The 21,424-nt window shown below is 40.6% G+C and overlaps 1 protein-coding gene across 2 annotated transcripts in view; it reads left to right on the top strand.

Moving 5' to 3' along the window:
- The window catches only part of EFHC2 (EF-hand domain containing 2), a 57,259-nt gene that overhangs the window by 17,857 nt on the left and 17,978 nt on the right, over positions 1-21,424 (top strand). For both annotated transcript variants that reach the window (XM_079305836.1, XM_079305837.1), the window contains exons 4-10: positions 758-981; positions 3,949-4,203; positions 5,728-5,838; positions 6,168-6,306; positions 15,454-15,619; positions 16,647-16,789; positions 20,836-21,032. In XM_079305836.1, coding sequence (XP_079161962.1) covers positions 758-981; positions 3,949-4,203; positions 5,728-5,838; positions 6,168-6,306; positions 15,454-15,619; positions 16,647-16,789; positions 20,836-21,032 — 1,235 coding nt within the window. The remainder of the gene's footprint in view (positions 1-757; positions 982-3,948; positions 4,204-5,727; positions 5,839-6,167; positions 6,307-15,453; positions 15,620-16,646; positions 16,790-20,835; positions 21,033-21,424) is intronic.

The following is a 21,424-nucleotide window of genomic DNA, read 5'->3' as shown; positions in this document are numbered from 1 at the left end:
AAAAAAGTGGCTTTGTGTGCTCAGCTGGAATTTTGTATCTTTTAATTTTCTCTCATCCTCCCAATGGGCCCCCTGGGGAAGAGCCTGGCTCCCTTTCTTCATTCCCTCCCATCAGGTATCTATAAACTTTGATAAGCTTTCCCTACCTGGAGTCATCTCTGTTCCAGACTGAACAGACCCAGCTCTCTCAGCCTTTCCTCATGTGGAAGATGTTCCAGTTTCTTGCTCACATGCAGTGAGTACTTTTGAAGCATCACCAATTCATCAATATATTTGAGAGTTTTCAACTGATAGGCCAATAGCAGTTTCCTTGTCTTTTAATGTCTTTTAATCTTTGAAAGGTAATAAAATTCAATGCTGTCAAGATAACAGTCCCTTCATTTGAACACTATGAGTAAGAAAATTTAAGTATGTAATTACTTTGTCAAAATTAGAATGTCTGTCTATTTTCTCTTCTCTCCTTCTCTCATTTCTTTCTCTTTTGGATAATGTTCCTGTTAGACTGTGGGTTGTGAGGTCCTGGCTCTGTATTTTTGAGATGGATTCTTTGCTTCAGACCAGCACTCAGCCCAACTCACCTCTCTTGTATCTGCTTACCATGTGCTCCTTAAGGAAGATAAGTTCAATGTCTCTGCCTCCATGCTTGATAAGTCATACTTTTTTCCCTGCTAAGGCAGGTTTATTTTCTCTAAACTTAGTTCTATTGGGATCCTTAGAGCAAATATTATTCACTCCACAAATTTATTCTGTTTTACAGGAACTCTTATTCGACGGCACCAGATTCCGCTTCCACCTCCTCATGAGGATCGGTTCTATACTATGTATGATTTCAATATCAACACAGAAATAACCCTTTATGGCCGAAAATATAAGATTATAGATTGTGATGAGTATACCAAAAATTTCCTGAGGAAGATAGGAATCAGACTAAATCCTCCTGCAAGCCGACCAGACGACCCGTACACCACAGAGCGGCAACAGGTCAGGAGAGGCAGCACTAGTGGAAACTTGATTTGAATAAAGTTTGATTTGAATGCATAGTAGTTATATGAATTATATACATTATTTCTTTAATATCAAATAGAAAGTAGCTATTTCAACAGAGTAAATCACCAGAGAAAACTTGGATTTAAAAATTTTGATATGTGGCTCATTGTACTATATTAATAATTTTCTGTTAATGTGTTCACGCACCTTTTAAAACAGAATAAAATTAATTAGGAAAAATAATAAATGTTTTTATTAATATTCAATATTAAACTGAAAAAAAAGGTGTAGCTATCAGTGTTCTACTGAAATTTACATGTTCTGCTTATGATTTTGCTTGAAATAATCTAGTGATAATAAACACCTTTAAAGTGTTTAAAGGAAGATCTAATTGAAATTGTGGTTCCAGGCCATTCATGGCTTCCTGCAGACTTCTTTATTCTGTTGATGTGTTATCTTTCATCTCTACCCCTACATGTTTTTAACAGCTCTTTGCACGTGTAAAGCAAATTCTTTTGCCATACAGAACCCAGTGTTCTACAGTTTTAAGACTTTCAAGGTTTTATTTGCCTCCTTTTTTTGTGTGTGTGAGAACACATACACACACTTACACTTCCAGGAGTCTCTCACACAACTCCTAGGTTCTGTGTGATTCCTCTTTGCAGGATTTGTTGTTTGGTTTTTTTGTTGTGGGTTTGTTTTTTTTTTCCCTCTGAAAGTAGTAATGGGAGTGATGTTTTCTTTTAGGAAGAATGACAAGTTTTTTTTCAGTTCTGTTTTTCTTGATTAATATGAGTGCAAATGACACTTGACATGACTCTTAGGACTGTTGGCCCACAGTCTGCAGGCTGTTGTGACAGATCCAGCCTGGTGCTCTGAAAGCAGCAAATACTCCCTGTGTCTGTGGCATCCTTAGTGCTCCCAGGGAGAAAACTGCTGCAGATCTCAGCAGCAGTAATGGAAGGTGACTATGACTGAGATGTGTAGGACAATTTCCATGTCTCTGAGGCACTCTCAGGCCAACAAGTTGGTTTCTCCATTCATGCTGCCAGGCTTGTGCAGTCCCCCAGTGAAAAGCAGCATTTGTAATACATCTGGTTCTGTGTTGTGGTGACTCAGCCTGGCCATGGGTTTCTTTTCCCTTACTCAGCCCCTGTAGGTAACAGCTGTGTATATAAACACATACTGAGTTGTCTTGATACTGTCAGACTGTGTCAACATTATGTTTTTTGTTTTAATTTTTTTTTAAATTGAAACAACAATTTTAATTGCAAGCAAAATATTCAAGAATTGGGCATCTCGGTCCCTAAAGAGAATAGAGAGGGAAAAAGGGTTTGAGAAATAAGAGCTTTAGAGGACAAAAAATTACTAAAATCAATGTCTTCATGTTTTCAGTTATTGAGGAATTCCAGAAAAGTTATCTAGCAGATTCTGGCTGCCTTGCACTTTCACTTTTCTGTGCCTAATTTGTGGAAGGTAATTTTTTTTTGATTGCTCTGGACTACTTTGAGCAAAATTAAATTGGTTTTCACTAGACTCCTAGTACATGGCCAGAAAATGAAGGTATGAAGGAAGGTAAGGAATGGTATGGAATAGAAAATGAGGCCAATGGAAAGTACAGTAAACCATTTAGGCTCATATTTCACAGAATTGCAGAATCATTTAGGTTAGAAAAGGTCTCTGAGACCATCAAGTCCATTCATGACCAATCCCTACCTTGTCACCCAGACCTGAGCACTGAGTGTCACATCCAGGTGTTCCTCCAGGGATGGGGCCTCCACCACTTCCCTGGGCATCCCCTTCCAATGCTCAAGAACCCTTTCCATGAAGAAATTCCTCCTGTGTCACTGGAGATAGTATTCCATGGATAACAATGGTGTTTCCTGGTTCTGTGGCTGTGTTTGGTTGTCTGTTGCATCTTCAAGGGTCAGGAAGGAGGAAAGAGAGACTGGGAAGGAAAATGACTTGGTTCTGCTCTCCTTATTTTAAGATTTGATGCTCTGAGAGAATGGGCCTTTTTCCTATCAGATTTTTAAGGCCAGAAGGTGTGTTAATGGACAAAGAGAAATTTAGACAATGATATAAACTCTCCACAGTCAACATTGTTTCTGTGCAGACAGTTCAGCTTACATTGTTTCATCAGTGTCTGTCACCATTCCTCTTTGGAAGCAATTTTTTAGATGAGAAGGATTATCCTGTCCCTTTTAATGCACTTTGGACCTGTGGATTTTGACCTAGCAATAACACTGTTCAGATCACAGTTTATATATGTGAACTAACAGTATAGAAATGCAGTCCTAGGACTGGATCATCATCCTGGAACCCAGTTTAACCCAGTGCTACTGGTTTTGCAGCACCCATGACTGCAGGAAGCACCTTGTCACAGCTCACATTTACTTGAACATTTGCTGTTCCTTATCAGACCTATGGGTGTATTTTGAGAGATGAACAAACACACCCAGTACCTGTCAACTGTGTAACTAACATGAATCAAAAGTTAAAAATCTATGTTGTAAAGTTGAATGACAGAAAATACTAAAGGGAAAAAAATATTTGATTCTTTGCACACATTATCTATAAGAAGTGATTTTTAAGGAAGCAAATCAGGAAGAGTGATGCTATTTGGTGTTTTAGTCATCTGGTTAACACAGGCAGTTTCTTGAAAATATGAGCTGTACTGCAAATAATTTAAAAATTCTTTGATCTAGAGGACCTTGTTGCAAGAAAAACAAGGATTAAAACCAATCCAAAATTATTTTCATGTTTTTTCTGAGGACACAGCAACCCTGTAACTACTTCTCTGCTAATGGCATAAATCATGTTTCATGCATTATAATGGTGTGGTTTTCATGAGAAGATCCTAAACCCATGTTCTAAGGTTAGACAGCACCATGCAGTTGTGATCCTGTTTTTAAGAGTAAATAATTAAAAATGTGTTTCTCTTAATTTTTTCTTTACCAGAGACATCTGGCGAGCACGAATCCTTTTCACCCATATGAACGCTTTGACACTTTGAAACAATTTCTGGAGTTTGATGGACAAGTTTTAGGGTTTTCCTGTGTGTGGAATGACCCAGAATCACAGCTCACTGGCCCACGGGAACTTGTTCTTCGATATTATTTGTCTGATGACACTATTGATATAAAAGAAGTTTTACCACGGAACTCAGGACGAGATGTAGTTCCATTTTTCCTCAAAAGAGATAAGCTTCCAAAGGTGAGGAATGGAAATTACAAATTCTTCCACTAATTAAGAAATACTGAATGCTTTGTTGTGAAAATCCTGTATTAGGGTTGTAATGATATTTAGGAAGTGTTTTCAGAGTATTAATCATAATTGCATGATTGCACTTTGCACACATACTCATGTAGTAAATTAATAAGTGATGGAAAATTATCTTTAGTTTTGTCATGCTTAAACTAAAAGGAGCATTTAGTCACAAAGATGTCCTATGATTTTCTTTCTCCTATATTAATGTATTAAGATAACTGTATTAATAGAACTATGCAATAATGGAAGACAAGAAAATTAATTAATATTGATAAGCTTATGTAAAACTGAGGTGAATTCTGATTTGATCTAAGACTTACATTTGCACCCTTTCGAAAAGTCAGTTTTAGTATTCTGTAACATTACCTCTTTGTAGCAAATCTTGTGTGATTTCTTAAAATTGAGTTTCTGGATTTGGGGTCTTAAGCAAAGCCAATTAAAATCAATAGGAATTCATCAATAAGCTTTGTTGGGCATTAATCATGAGAAAGGCTCCACTCAGAGAAATCTTCAAAGGCTTTGTATCCTCTGTAGCCTGTTATGATTATAAAATTACTGATCTGGATGCACTTCTGTATCACTCCAGATCCTGATGATAGAATAACATCAGCCAACATACAGAATAAAATACTGGGAGTCATTTCCTCCTTTCCTGCTAACATTTATAATCTATTTGTGATGCCATAGATGTACATGAGATTTTACAATAAAAACCTACCAGCAAAATATTACACTTTTCTCAACTTGTAAGCCCTGTGTTCTGACATGCTGATTTAGCAGTGGCTCTATAATACCAGACCCCTTTGACCACTGAGGTGCATGTTGCCATTTTAAGCAGTGGCTTTTTCCTCTGGAAATTTTGAGAATGGCAGCAGAGGAATCCAAAGCTGAAGGGTCAGGAGAGGTGATAAGACAAAATAATTCATTTTAATTATCCTGCATCAGCAGTTTATTAATAATTTTTAAAAATGTGCCATAAATATATACTAAGTTTGATATTACTGGGATAAATTACTACTGTAATTTTAAAACTCACAGTAGAAACAAAACCACATGATGACTTGAATCTCTCATGTTTGTGCAGTGGATAGGACCAACCCTGGATGGTTCTCTGCATGTTTTTATAATTATTACCAATCAAAATAATACCCTTTAGAGCAGATGTTGACAACAATGTGGCACTTTGGGTATGCTGACCTTTGCTTTCTGTTTGCTTCCAAGAGAAAGGAAACTTTACTGTTGGAGAGAGAGTAAGATGCTGAATACTGCTTCTGGCATATGTACAAGCTTTTGGAATGTACACTTTTGGCTTTTAGGTTTGGTGGTAGAATCTTAGAATTTAATAAAAGTTCTCACAGAAAATACCACAGTAACAACCAGTGTGCAAAACCCCTGCTGGTTCTAAGGTAGCAGAGTTCTCTTTCTTCATTGTCACTCATATTTCTGAAGAGTTGGTCTCTTTCCTTGCAGAATGCTCCTGTTCCTCCATATCATCCAGGCACCATCACCAATTACACTCTGCTCAATGTGTTGGGAAAGCCAGAAAGAAACAGAGGCTATTACATTCGGGATGTTTTGCAGGTCAGAAATTATTGAGTGCCTCCAGCTGTTGAATATCTTTATCTTAGTTTTTGTAATTTCTATGGTCGTTCCCCTCTGCAACAAAGAGAGTTATTTATAGAATTGTGCTGCCACTGGAAAGCAGCTCAAATGAGAACTACAGAGATTTACTGTATGTAAATCCCACATTTGTAAAAGTGAAGGAGCTTCACATGAGGTGAAATATACTTGCCAATGGACTTTGAAGGTTATGTGTTAAATCACACACACGAAATGACCTGGGTTTTAAGAAAGGTTGTGTGATTCTGAGATTTATGGAACTGCTGTATAAATGTTCCTTCTTTTATTAGACAGGAGCAGTGCATCGGGAATTTTACAAAGACAGTGACTTGAAAATAGGGGCAGTAATTAATGTTTGGGGAAGGCAAATATTACTCTGTGATTGTGATGAATTCACTAAAGAACATTACAGGAAAAAGTATGGAATTGGTAAGTAGTGATAATTATCCTTTTCTTATAAGCATTTTTATACTTCTGAATTTAACAGAGCTGTCTTCAAATTTTATTACTGACAAAACATGTTCATTAAAACCTTTAGCAATAACAATCTGTTGTAGGCTGTTAGCAGCAAAGCAGTAATTTTGCAGGTAATCCAGAAGGGCTTTCTTATACTCCATGCTCCATTGAAAACTTGCATATAACTTATTTGTTCTGCTCCTAATGCCTCTATTTGAAAACTACAGTGACAAAATAGTCATATGGATGACTTCCATTTCTTTTTCTCTCCTTCTCCCTCCCCTTCCAATAGCTGTGTTTGCAGTCAGAAAATAATAAAGAGCATGTAGTAAGTGGATAAGTAAAATGAGCTCAATTATTCCCCCTTACACTATATTTCATTTTATGTGGATGACAGAATCATAATAAGATTTTCCTACATGACAGTTTTAGTTTATCACATATTTGGTTTTTACAATGCAGTTTTGTGTATTCTGGACCATTAGAGTGTGTATCTTGTGAAGTTTCAGTACTAAATTCTGGAAACATATAACAATTCTATCCATTATGGAAAAGCATTTTGGAAATGAATAACAATAGGGGCTTTCATTTATCTGCCTTTGAATGTCCCCAGTCAGACTTGCTAATGGTTTTATCATGGACATCTTCCTGCAAAAATGACTTAGCTGTTTTCTGGGAGTTTATTCATTAAATAAATATAGCTGAGCATCTGAATATTCAGAGATAGTTGGAAGAATCCTACTATGGCCTTTCCCTGCCACTGTGAAATAAAACACCTGAGCAGATTATTTCTATTACCTTGTGATCTGATGTGTGTAAAAGAGCCTATCTGCTGCATTGAGGGAATTAAATGGTGCAGCATTACCATTCAAAAACTAAATTTCTTATTTGGCAAAATGTTTTTCATTAGGACTTTTTAAATAATACCTTGGCATGCGTGTACCAAAGTAAACTTGATCTTGCCAGTGTGTGAGGAAGCCATGTTCAGTAACCATGGTATTACCTGTAATAATAGCAAATTTAACTCTAGAGATGGAAAATAGGGGGCTCTGCTCTGGGAATTTCTTCAGCCAAGACTGCTGGTTTTTGGCAGCAATATCCTCTGAGCAAATTATCCTGAACAGAGAATGGGGATTTCTTACTCAGGGCAAGCAATAAATGAAATACAGCTGACCATCCTGAATCAAACAAGCAGTGCAACCAAGTGATACACAAATGCAAAGGCCCTTCCTCTCCTCTAATGCTGGCTCAGTAATTACTGTTTATGTCTCTGGATGTCAAAAGTTAGGTGGTTTGCAAGTTAGGGGAATTCAGAAGTTGCTGATGTGCAGAATTCTGGAAAACTGGGACTGTAGGTGGTCTAGCCTGTTCCTGTTCTGCAGTAAAGGAGATTTCTTTGCCTCCTGAGGTATCTTGTCCTAACCTCAGAGTTTAAAATGCTGCTTTAAAGCTACTCTGAAGCTGGTTTGTGTAAACTGAGAGAGTGAATTTATTCTTTTATCGGTTGGACTTGGGAAAAAACTGCTCAGTATCTTCCTTTGAAAACAACCTCGTACATATCTGAACACTATTCCAATACAAAACCTACTCCCCTGCCCCCATCCCAGGCCATTTGCTGCTAAGGGAAAACCTTTCAGTCTTTCTCCATAGTCCATTCTTTTCTATCTGGGATAATTTTTCTCAGTGCTCTCTGCAGTTTCTCTGCCTTGTTGACACCAAATACACAAAGATATGCTCTAGCTGAGACCTTTGGGAAACTGAGAAGTGTTTTACACATACCTTTAAGGATATATGATGGCAGAAACTCTGGCTGACATGGAAAACCATCCATCTTGATGCAACCTGTCTTGTTCACGGACAATATTTTCTCAGAGCTAAGGGATTCACACACCTTGCTTTAAAATTCTTTCCTTCTTTCCCCACAAGGATTAAAAAAATGTAGGTGTGACTTTTTAACTGGAATGGACCAGAAGTAGAATCAGGGTAGATTTTGGCTTAAAAGCAGGTTTTTAGAGCAAACTAGTGAGTGTTCACCTTTTACTCTTAGTGATTTACACATTTTGTGTGTGTCTGTGGATGCACAAGGTGCTCTCAGTGGGCACAGTCCCACAAAGTGCTCAGAATTCCACTCCGATCCAATTAAACACTGGAATGGACTTAACTGCAGTTCCAGTCCAGGGAGACCATTTACTTGAGCAAGAGTAAGCAAGTGGATAAATTAGTTCTTACATCAAGGCACAGTCCTCAGCACCTCATGGCATCAAGCCAGCTGGTTTGTTATTGTGTTTTTACATTACTCCCCTCCAATTTATGCTCTTCTGCCAAAGCCATTAAAGAAGCTGACATTTATTTTTGAGTCTGCAGTTTCAGCACAAGTTGCTTGCCCACAGAATTTGACTTTTAGGAGAAGGTAGAGTAAGTTAGATTTCTCTTGAAGAACGTGATGTATTTCTAATGTGGGGTTTGCCTATTTTAATATGTTTGTGAAAAGCAGAGTCTTTCCATGGATGAATGTAGCTAATGCTCTTCAGTAGGAAGTTGATGGCATTACTGTCACCTAGAATTACTATGAATGCAAGAGAAACTGCTTTAATGTGTGAAGTTACCTGTCCAGTTTTGCTAGTGCAGCTTCAGAGAAGAAGAAGACTCCATAGCCATGTAGGTGTTGTGGTCACCCTGCTGAAATGGAAAATAGGCTGATAGGCAGTGGGGGGAAGCTGGTACTTGTCCTTCTCACTTAATACAGTATCTTAGCACAGAGTATAAAGTATTCTTTCTTAAATAACAAATTACTCAAGATGGAACAAAACCAGGAAAATCTGGTTTCCTACTGCTTTTTCTTCCCTGTCCCAGCACCTCCCAAGCCTGGCTGTTGAGGCTTTTCACAGCACCCTGCAGTCCCTGTCCTGTGCCTGCTCTCCACCCCTCCCACCCCCTCATTTCTCAGGCTCCGGCCCTGACCCGCTGCCGGGGCAGGGCTGTGTGCTGCTGGCCAGGCAGCTGCTCCTGGAGAACAGGGAGAACAGCTGGCTCCTTGCTTTCCCCTCAGCGGGGCACTAAAACCTGCTGCCAAATTTCACTCAGCTCCTCAGAGCTCACTGTCTCTGCTTTTAACCTCTCCACTACACGTGGTGGAGACTGAGCAGCAGCTTCTAAATATACTTGTGCATATGCAGATGTTTTATTTGCCCAGGTACCTGTAATAATCATTAAGAAGGAAGACTGTAAATGGAGATTTTCTCTGGATGTTTCAGCTGCATGGAATTTTGTGAACATTAGGGATTTTTTTATTCCTGCATGTAAAAGTTGTGGGCATGAATTTTTTTTTGCCTTCTTACCTCACTTGTGAAGCAGACTATCACTAGAAGGTCTCAGCTGTTTGTCATACATCTCCTCTGATGTATGGAGAACACCATGCTAATTGCCATCTCTCCAGCTTATCACCACCTCTTTATGTTTATATTTCTCTTTCCTCTTCCTGACTTTAATGCTCAGAGGTGTCTGTCCTCTTCCTCTGAAGACAGAATTTCTCTCCTGCTTCTATTCCCTGATATTCAGTATAATGATCATTCTAATCCAAAGTATGTAGCATTTGGCTCTTCTTGGAAATATGGTCTTATCTAATACCTGAGGGTTTTCCTGCAGTTCTTCAATGAGGGCAGAAGGTAATCTCAGTCTATACCAAAATCTCAGAATGTATATTGAAACTGAAAGCTGACAAGCTCTTCTACCTGGCTTAATGCTGCTTTCCTGGCAATGAATTCTTCTTGAGGAATAAGTTTTTCTTACTAAGAAGGCTTTGCTATCTTCAAATTGTTGACATGCTAAAGATGTGGCTGGAGCTATTTTGTTTCTTGCTGTTCCCAGTGCTTGTTCCAATCTCACTCAGGTTTTGATCTGAGAAATCTATGAGTATGTGCTCCATGTTTGATAAACAAGGTGAAATAATCCCCCAAGTTCCTGCAGTAACAAAGGATGAAACTATACATGGCAAAAATACCTGTGCTATTCTTTCTGGAAGTAGAAATTTGTAATCCCAGACTTTCACTTTACTCTATATCCACTGTAAATGTTACAGCCTGGAAGAAGCAAAAATTGATTCCTTTTCCAGACTGGACAGATGTAATTTTCTTAAACACTAGTGATCACCTTGAGAAGAGTGCATTTTGTATGTAAGGGCCAGCTTCTGTCTGATTCTGCCCTAATGCTGTGTGGCAGAGGAAAGATGAAATGAGTTTTGAGCTCATGTAACTGGCTCTTCACAAGTTCCAGAAATGAGTTTTTGACCAGTTCTGTAACCTGTATTTCTTTATGTCAATTTCTTTCTGAATTTCCTCATTCACAGGAGAGAATATGAGTTTATAATCCTTTAAAATCCTGGAAAATATGGGTGACACAAGGTTGGATGTTTGCATTTTTTTCTCTTTAGTGAACCTAGTCAAGTGAGGGTTGGTCTCTTGTCTCAGGACAAGATGGAACAGTCCCACAGGAGGTTTTTACTGAATATTAGGAACAATTTCTTGACTTAAAGGGTTGTCAGGCTAGAGCAGACTGTTCAGGGAGGGAGTGGAGTGGAGTCACGATCTCTGGAAGTGTTCAAAAAATGTGTAGATGTGGCACTTAGGGACATGGTTTAGTGGTAGACTTGACAGTGCTGGGTTAATGGCTGGACTTGGTGATCTCAGACATACTTTCTAAAATTAGTGATTCTATGATTCTATGAATGACACGAGATCATTTTACTTCAGGGAAGAACCAAATCACTGAACTTCGCTTTGGATTTCACTCACTCTAAGCTTCACTTGTGAGGGATTCAACACATCCCCCAGGGATAAAACATTATTCCTCTTAATTTATAATTTCCTTCTACTTTATAAATCTAATTTTCATCCACATGTGCTAAAGTTTACAGACGGGAAATGCTTTAGTGTCTCTTAATGAATGCCTTATGCGTGGGTGTGAAAGTGCCGGCTGTGACCAGCGGGAAAACACAGGAGCTGCTTGTCCTCTGCGGCCAGGGTGCCCTGGTACCCCGAGCGCTTCTGGCAGGACCTGTGACACCTGAGCCAAGACACGGGGCTTGTATCTGCCAGAATACGCTGTTCCTAATTAATTACTTAATCAAAAATTAGCGCTCGAGTGGATGAGCAACCTCAGCCCCGCGCCGCCTCCGCCGCGCCGCCACCGGGTGGCGCTGTGGGAGCGCGGAGCCGCCGCTCCCGGAGCTGCTCCCGGCGCGGGAATCGGGAACCCAGCCGGGAATCCAGCGGGAATCCAGTGGGAATCCAGCGGGGAATTCAGTGGGAATCCAGCGGGGAGTCCATCCGGGAATCCAGCCGGGAATCCAGTGGGGAATTCAGTGGGAATCCAGCCGGGAATCCAGCGGGGAATTCAGTGGGGAATCCAGCGGGGAATCCAGCCGGGAATCCAGTGGGAATCCAGCGGGGAATCCAGCCGGGAATCCAGTGGGGAATTCAGTGGGAATCCAGCGGGGAGTCCAGCCGGGAATCCAGCCGGGAATCCAGTGGGGAATCCAGCGGGGAATCCAGCCGGGAATCCAGTGGGGAATTCAGTGGGAATCCAGCGGGGAATCCAGCCGGGAATCCAGCCGGGAATCCAGCGGGAAATCCAACGGGAAATCCAGCGGGTAATCCAGCAGGAAATTCAGTGGGAATTCAGCAGGGAATCCAGCCGGGAATTCAGTGGGAATCCAGCGGGGAATTCCGTGGGAATCCAGCGGGGAATTCAGCGGGGAATTCAGTGGGAATTCAGCCAGGAATCCATCAGGGAATATAGTCGGGAATCCAGCAGGGAATTCAGTGGGGCTCCAGGGGGGTATCCAGCCGGGGATTCAGCGGGAATCCAGTGAGGAATCCAGCTGGGAATCCAGACAGGAATCCAGCAGAGAATTCACTGGGAATCCAGTGAGAATCTAGCCAAGAATCCATCTGGGAATCCAGTGGGGAAACCAGCGGGGGATCCAGCTGGGAATCCAGCGGGGAATCCAGCTGGAATTAACTGTGAATCCAGCAAGAATCTAGCCGAGAATTTAGTGGGAATTCAGCTGGGAATCCAGCTGGGAATCCAGCATGAATCTAGCCAGGAATCCAGTGGGAATCACGCTGGGGGATCCTGTGTGCTACCTGGGGTGCTCAGCACCTGTAGGCATCGGGGTTTACTTCCCTGCTCTGTCTGTGCTGAGTTACAGGCTCCATGTTTATGGTATCAGGAATTGCCTGTATCAAGCACACACTGTGGAGCTGTGAAAATGGGGTGTTTTGGTCACAAAGAGTGTTTAGAAAATAGGGGACCTCATAGAGTTTAACAGGAATCTTGTGAGGTTTAATAAGAACAAGTTCAAGGTGCTGCACCTGGGCTGGGGCAGCCCCTGGTATCAATCCAGACTGGGGGATGAGCAGATCCAGAGTATCCAGGCAGAGAAGGACTTGAGGTGCTGGTGGATGAGGGGCAGGACATGCCCTGCCCTGTGCCCTCTCAGCCCAGAGGTCAAGGGTGTGCTGGGCTGTATCCCAAGCACCGTGGGCATCAGGAGAGGGAAAGGAGGATTCTGCCTCTCTGCTCCACTCCTCTGAGATCCCACCTGCAGTGCTGTATCCAGCCCTGGAGTCCCAGAGCATGGACCCATTGGAGAGAGACTAGAGGAGGCACCAAGCTGCTCAGAGGGAAGGAAAACACCTCTCCTGTGGCAATGGCTCGGAGAATTGGGCAGTTCAGCCTGGAGAAGAGAAGGCTTTGGGTGGCCTAAATGTGGCCTTCCAGTACTCGAAGAGAACAGACAAGAAAAATGGAGAGAGGCTATACAAGGGCCTGGAGTGACAGGACAAAGGGGAATGGCTTCACACTGAGAGTATGCTGAGATTAGATATTAAGAGGAAGTTCTGTGCTATGAGGTGGTGAGGCACTGGAACAGATTGTCCCGAGAAATCTGATGCCCCATCGAGAGCAGGTCCAGAGAAGGACAATGGGGCTGGGAAAGGGTCTGGAGCACAGGGTGCTGTGAAGAGTGACTGAGGGAGCTGGGGATGTTCATCCTAGAGAAAAGGAGGCTCTGGGGTGACCTTATCACTCCCTACAACACCCTGACAGGTGGTTGGAGCCAGGTGGGGCTTGGGCTCTTCTCCCAGGCAACCAGAGACAGGCTGAGAGGACATACTCTAAAGCTGCTCCAGGGGAGGTTGAGGTTGGACATTAGGGAGACATTCTTCACAGAAAGGGTGATTATACATGGGGATGGGGAAAGGCTGCTCAGGGAGGCAGTGGAGTCACCACCAAGTTTCTAAGGAAAGACAGGACATGGCATTCCGTACCATGGTCTGATTGACAAGGTGGTGTTTGGTTATAGGTTGGACTCGATGATCTCAGAGGACCTAGTTGATTCTGTGATTCCTGGAGGTGTTAAAGGCCATGCTGGATGGAGTCTGAGCAACCTGCTCTAGTGGAAGGTGTCCCTGCCCATGACAGGGGGTTTGGAACAAGGTGATCGTTAAGGTCCCTTCCAACCAAACCATTTATGATTCTATGAGTCTGTGATTTTGGTGCATGTTTACACACACATACTCTTTCATGGTGAAAATTACTTTGAAGATTTCTGAATGGTATTTCTTTGGGCTTGGCCTTTTTGTTTCTGAGTCCCAGAAAGGGCACATGTAGTTTTTATAGAGAAGAAGGTTGGTGTGGTGTCACAAAACCCCTTTTTGACTGATTCAGGTGGAAGTATCAACATTTTGAGGCAGACCATATTCTTTTGAGAGGTAAGGGCTAAAGGGAAGCCCAGAGTGTTTTCAGGCTAAAGAAAATCTTGGACATCTGAATGCTTGCTTTATGTTTCAACTCACACCGCTGTTAGGCAAGTCAGATTTTTGGAGTGTTGTGCTTTGATCTTCTGATATGGCCATGTTTAAAACATTTTAATCACAAACCAGTTCAATGTTCCAAGTGACAGTAGTTTTGTCATCCTCCTCTATTTGTACTGAAACCCACACTGTAAGTTTAGGTTATCCATCTCTCTTCAGTTCTGGGTAAAAAAGTTAAGTTTTAAAGGAAAAAGAACCTTTTATTTAATGGGATCCACTCTTATACACCATTCTCATATCTCTTATATTCCTCTGACCTGAGGCTGACTCTGTGCAAAGCAGGAGACCTCCCAAGGTCCTGTCCAACCTGAGTTTTCTTGTGCTCATGCCTTCATTTGCCTCAGATCTGCCCATTTGCTTTTTACCACATGCAAGTTCCTTGTTTTCCTCTCACCCTTTCCATTTTCCATTAACCTCACTTGAGCAGCAGGCTGAGCTCCTCTGTTAAGTTTTGTGTGAATGCCCTGGAAGCTGTCCTGCTGCAGAAGGAAATGCAGGGGTGCAATGAGGGGCCAGAGGGGACAAGATTTTCACCAAGAGAGGAGCAATGAGAATCAGGGAAGCAGCACTTTTGGGAGGTATTTCTGTGGGAATTGTGTGCTGGTCCCTGACCAGATTTGCCTCTGCTGAGTCAGGACAGCTCCTGCTTTGTACCTGGGACAGTGAGGACCACTGATCACTGCAAGACAAAACTTGAGTCTGGGGAAAATAAGGAAAAATGAAGCTTCCCAAAACTCTGAATATAGTGAGTTATGGGCTGAAGTTATTGGCTTTAGTGTACCAACAACTTTTTATATGTGTGTTTTAAATAATGAATAAAATTTTATTTATTTATGTATTTTTTTTCCTCTGGCCAAAAGCCCAGGGCAGGAAACTCGTAAGACAGTTATTTACTTAATCATGTTGTCTCAAGGATGAAACTGAAAAATTAATTTAGAATTTTTAATTTACTATTTTATCCCATTTTGAAACTGTATTTATCTTTCCTTCTGCCTATGTATCTTAATGATATTTTTCAAACATTTTAAGATTATAGAGAAAATCCTGAAACCCTTGAAGAAATAATTTTGCTGTTGGCTCTACGGAGTCTTTTTCTACCCTGTAACAGTAGGAGGGATCCTGGTTTGACTTTGATCAGTGGTCTGTTACAGAAATAGGCTAATAACTATTCATATTGGAAGTTTAAATCCTTGGTAAAATGGCTTCACACAGCAGTAACAAGTAAGTCTTGCTGTCTTTGCTGCAGTGGATTTCACCCCAATTCAATATAAGACTCCACCACCTCCAAAACCAGAAAATATTGTTCCTCCTTATAATGGATTTGGTAGTGAAGAAGATTCTTTGAACTCCTGTAGGAGTGTGGTTGTCAAGACTCCCCATAAGGATTACAGGCAATTCCTGATGAAAGACAGGTATTTTGTGTGAAAAATAATTTAAATTTTTAAAATTATGTATTTTTGTGAAGGAGATAAATGTTATGAAGGAACATAAATTCTTTTTTAGCAAAATATACAGCTCATACTTTTAAGGGACAGGTGCATGAGGTCTGGGTCTGTGACATGGTATTCCAATTTTCTGCAAACACTGCAAAATTTCTCTTTGGAAACAGCAAATACTATGACTCTTCTATCTCCTGCTTCTTTGTCTCTGTTCTTTTCGGTGGGAATTTGACAGAAATCTTAGTCCAGGCATTATTCAGGAATTTTGGATGATCCAGCAGACCAACACAGATTTGTTTTTGTTTAACTTTCTGATAATTACTTTTTGTTTTTTTCCTGCTGATCTTCATGCAGTTTACTGTAGCACTGCTAAAGTTTTAACACTTTACTTTCTGTTATGAAATGGTTTATTAGGCAGCAGTTGTTGAAGCCAAAGCAGAAAATCAAAGTCTCCAGTTAAGAATTCCCCTGGAGAACCTTTGTAAAAGAAGAAAGCTGTTTAAAAAGGCTTGGGAATGTATGGATACTGTTTGCACAGATGCTGCAAATTGTTTAAAACATCACTTAATAAATATCTAGCTAGTAAGATCACTTGGTGGACCTGAATTTGTGGGAGATAATCCTAGAATGAATTGCTATTCAGAAATTGGTTTGAAAATATACATACCTAAATGTGTTCTTTCTTTACAAATTTTCTGAAAAGAAATTTGGGGATTGATTTGCAACTCAACCTGAATAAAAATTAATTCCAGACCTGTGGCAGAGAAGTAATTTTCCCTTGAAAATTATTCCTTTCTGTCTGGCTGACTCTACCCGGTTCTGTTAATTTAAGCTGAAAATAGTTTTTGATTTTCACAAAGAAGTGAATCTTACACCATTCTCCTGCTTGGTGCAGTAATAACATAATTAATGTATGTTACAAAACTCAGGAAAAGGCATCTCTTAGGGGTGAAAACTTTTCCCACACTGTGTTTTTGATTTCTTCCCTGCTCCTTTTCAGGTTTGGCATGGACAGTAACATCCTGCGCTACGCGGCGAAACTCGTCACGGACAGTGCGATCGACAGGAGTCGGAAATTCATCATCTCCTTCTTCCTGAGTGATGACACCATTTCTGTTTTTGAATATGCAGAGAGAAACTCAGGTAAGATCTAGCAACATCTCTAATCAGCCCCAGTTCCCCTGCTCATTTGGTTAGGCTTTCCAGTAGACACTGTGGCCAGACTCAGCCGTAGCAGAAGGAGGGATGTGGATTTTTGAATGCAATGGGAGTTACATCTGCAGGCCTGCTGCAGTATTTTGCATAGCTGGAATTCATAGTAATTAATGATCTTCCTCACTCAGAATTATATTGTTCATTGCATGATGGTACTTCACAATATCCTTTGTGGGATACCACAAGTATAATGCCTTAGAACTTTTATTACATTTTAATTTGAAAATCTGGCCTTTAAACATTTGCTTTTATTGTGGATAGCATACAAGAATAGTGTTGTAACTGGTGATAAATAGGAACAGGAAATATAAGACATCAAGAATGAAAGACTAAATCCTTTGTTTTGCAAAATTGTGTTATGAAACCTATACAGCATCCATTGTATAGAAGCAGCTCATGAAAGCCAAACAGCTGTGACACTTTCTAACATACTTTACCATTAATCATGGAGTGCTGAGCATTTAAAGAGGTAAAATTGCCCTGTGCTAGAGTCTGGATGTGTGTTTGTGTACAATACTGAACTGTATTCCAAGAGACAGTGTCTAAGTGACAAGCAAATGCTTTGTTACTTCCCAGTTGCTTGACCACATTTATCCTCTTGCTGGTGCATGTTTCATGTTGTCAAGTTTAAATTCTGCTGCCCTCTGTTCTGTGTTTTAAGCTGCCTCCAGCTGAGAATATAAAAGGTTTTGTGATTTTCAATCACCTTTTTATTTTTCTGAAGTGTCTTGTTCGTGGATGGAAGGACATAGCAGTGGAAAGGATGTCAGAAAGTTATTCTGTAGTTCAGAGAGGTGGGGGAGCTTTGGCTCAGCATGACACTGATGGGGAGATTAGTGTCTTTCTGTGAAGCCCACTGAACATCTTCAGCAATAGTTCCAGAGCTGTTAACATCCAGAAGTGCCTTTTCAATCATCATAGAGAATTTATGATGACATCTCTGCTTGTATCCAACTATATTATGAGTGCATAAATAGGGACCTCAACACCAACTAAAATACCAGAAATTCTCTGAGAAGTGTTTTAATAACTGTAGAGCACCTACTTAGGACTTCAATGAGCATTCCCAGTTGATCCTGCTCCAGTACAGCATCAAGATTTAGCACTTTTATGGCAGCAGCCTCTTGTTATCAATATTTTACTCTCTTCCTGGAATCCAGTGGCCTGAAATTTATGGAACTTCTTTTGTTGCAGCTAAATACACACTCACTCACACACTTCTGTATATATTTAATATGTAATGCTGCTGTGAGGCTCAAGAGCAGCTCAGTTCTCCACCACTGTTTGACATATTTGATTGATATTTTTATGTCCAAAGATATAAAAGGTGCTAAAGGTACAACTGCACTGTTAAACTGAAGAAGTCCAAGTAACAGTTTGAATCTTGGACCCCAAGCATGAGTACTGCTTGTTTAGTCACTTCTAGTTCTCCTTTGCATCATTTCAACTAGACAAGGCCCCAGAGAGCCTTGAACACACAGTAACAATAGCTGTGACCTGAGACTCCAGATTTATCCCACAGCACCCAGAGAAGAGTCAATGCCACACAGTGCAGAGCAGATGTGGGCAGTGGCCAAGCCATCAGCAGCAGACCAGAGATTGCTGCCTGCCTTCCTCTTTTTTTTGGAATGAGAATGTGCTGGGATTTTATCTGGGAGCCCACTGAACACTGCTGGTCAAATAAAATGTGAAACAATAAATGGGAAAATTTGCCCATTAATAGTAACAAATGCTTCAAGGCACATATGAAAGGCATGTGTTTGTAAGTGGACTTTTAACTTCCCTGGATTGCTAAAATGGATGGAGTAGCTGGCTTTTAGAGGTGGTAGAAAGGTGAAATGGAAGGATGTGGCTGAGAACTGCCTATTGGAGTGTTTAGTGAGAACAGCATTGAAGAGGCAAGGAATGTGGTGGAGGAGGTAGAGAGGCCTGGGTCTGCACAAGTTTGTTTGTTCCCACCTTTCTTTTATTTCTACTTCTTTTCTTTCACTATCCCTCCCTCATTTTAGTCATGTCTGAAGGAAAAATGAATTAATTTCTTAAATATTAAACCTGAGAAGGCTTTGTAGGGGTCAGGTAATTGTGACTAAGGAAAAGGAGTAAGGCATCCAAAATAACATCCTGGCCATCCCTTTTGTGCACAGGTTCAGAGGGCTAATTTTAGCTTTTTATTTACATGAACTGGTACAAATTGGCAAGCAATGCTTCAAATCCCAATCCAGAAATGGAAGTAATAAATTGCTCTTAGTTTTCTCAGTTCAGCAATCTGAAGGTTTCAGAGAAGTACTTCACTCTAATATTAGTAACACTGAAACTCCATGAAATTCACAGGGCTGGACATCTTGAGGCCCTTCTTGAGATGGGGATCAAAGCATGAGGATTTTGGCTCCCCATGAAGAAGATCACAACCCCTTTTTTTCTCAGTGTAAGACCCAGCCAACAGCTGTACAAACACCTGCAAACTCTGATCTGATCTTAATGGAAGAGGGTCTTTCGTGGTGGTGTTTATTTTGTGCTTTGAGCCTGGGTTTTGTAGATTTCCATCAAAAATCCTTATCAGGTTTCAGTGTAAAAATCTCTAACTTAATGAGGTATATTCAGTCATTTTTCTTTATATCACTTGTAATGTATTAACCTGTAACATTTAAAAAACCATTATGGGACAGAAGTAGGTTTCCAATGCAAGTGCAAAATAGCAGGGAAATAGAGAGGCAAGAGTGAATTTCCAATCTTACAGAGACATATTAAATATTAAAAACAGTTGCCAGGATTATATAACCTAAAAATTTCATATTTGTTTTTGTAGCTGGGTGAAAAGGAATATGTTAACATTAGAGTCATATTAATGATTTTAAATTGTTTTTTGATTCAAGCAAGGTCTGATGATTACCATAGTGGAGGGTTTTTATGGTCTTTTATGGTGCTAATAAAGCAATTAAGACAGACATCTGCTCCAAATTCTGATTTATAAGTAGTTTGAGTTTCACATTCATTTATAATTTTGACTATAAAAGGCATTTGATTACACTGTTCATCAGCCTGTTATTGGACTTGCATCAGTACCTGATATTAAGGCATCATTAAATGTTACTAAAGTAAGCTTTTGGCTTTTGGCTTGGAAGCTGAAATATCAACAGGAAGCAAACCTGAGAGCTGTTGAAGGGCACATATCCCAATGAAACAAGTAAATCCCAACAAAATATGTGACAGAAGCTTTTCCAGAAAGCTTGGTACATGTAATGCAGTGCTGTGGTACACCAGAAGTTAATACAGGAAAGTGAAATGTTCCCTTTAGCATCTTACCTACCCGTGCAGTTTCCAGTGACACAAATAAAATCATTATACTGTGAAAAGGGACCATGTGACAAACCCACCTGACAAAGCAAAGAGCAGATCACAGTTAAACTGCATTGGCAGAACAATGTGTGGAAGACAGTATCATGTCACTCCTATGTTTTTTAAAAATTTCAAAAGCCCTTTAAAAGAAGTTAGGATTGCAGTGCATCAGAATTCACAATCTTCATAGGACAGCTCTCTCTTAAACTGTGATTTTTATTTTGCTTTTTCTGCTTTAACAGTTTAGGGATAATTGCCTGCATCTTAGGTTTCTCAGGGGCCAGTTCCAAGGCTGGCAGCAGGGTTATGGGAACGATTTGAAGAGGCACATTTCTATCCAGTTTTAAAGAAAAGCAAAGCAGGGAAGGTGTTTGGCAAGCATTCAAATGAGACTTGTCACAGAATGTGCACAACAGTGTCACTGTTGCTGTGGACACTGTCAGAGACAGTCCTTTTAGCAGTGAGAGGGAGGGGAAGGGAGTGTTCTGAGACAGCAAACTGGAGCACAAAATGTGGTATTTAAACACAAATAATCTGGTTTGGGGTGTCTTTTTGTTAATGGCTTGGAGGTTTTTTGTGTGTGTGTGGTTTTTTCCAAGTAAAGCTGTAGTTAATTGTTATTTTTATTGTTCCCATAGGGATAGCTGGTGGGAAGTTCCTGGAAAGAAGTCGCATTAAAAAGCCTGGGCAGGAGCTCTTTAAGAGTGAGCCATCTGAGTACTACAAGGCTCAGGATCTGTTTGTTGGAGCCAGAGTTTGTTTCCATGGTCACAATTTTCTTTTGGTGGATGCTGATGAATACACGTTCAACTACATGGAGAAGAATGCAAATGAGGTGAAGCAGGCTCTTGTTAATTTCTGTTATCTCTCAGGACTAGTTTATCCATATATTTTTCAGAATTATTTATACTCACCCAAAAGCTCACAGCCCAGTGCTCTCTGTCTAGCAATGGATTTGGGAGATGCCAGCTGGGAGTGCATGCAAGTCTGGCCACTCTTTACTGTCCATTCCCTTTTCCTTTCTCAGAATCCACTCAGTCTACAACTCTTGTCCCTGAGTTGATTTAACTCTTGCTGAACCTACAGATATTGTCAGCCTCCACAGCTTTCTGTGGCAGTAGGTTGAAAATTCACTGCCTGCTATGAAAAACAAATATCTGATGAAAGAAGTATCTTCTATCTGTTTTAAACCAGTCTCCCACTAGTTTCTAGACCAGTTCTACTGTT

The sequence above is a fragment of the Erithacus rubecula genome (assembly GCF_903797595.1).
Source record: "Erithacus rubecula genome assembly, chromosome: 1".
Lineage (NCBI taxonomy): Eukaryota > Metazoa > Chordata > Aves > Passeriformes > Muscicapidae > Erithacus > Erithacus rubecula.
Note: the sequence above shows the minus strand (reverse complement) of the source record. Positions and strands in the feature narration are given on the sequence as shown.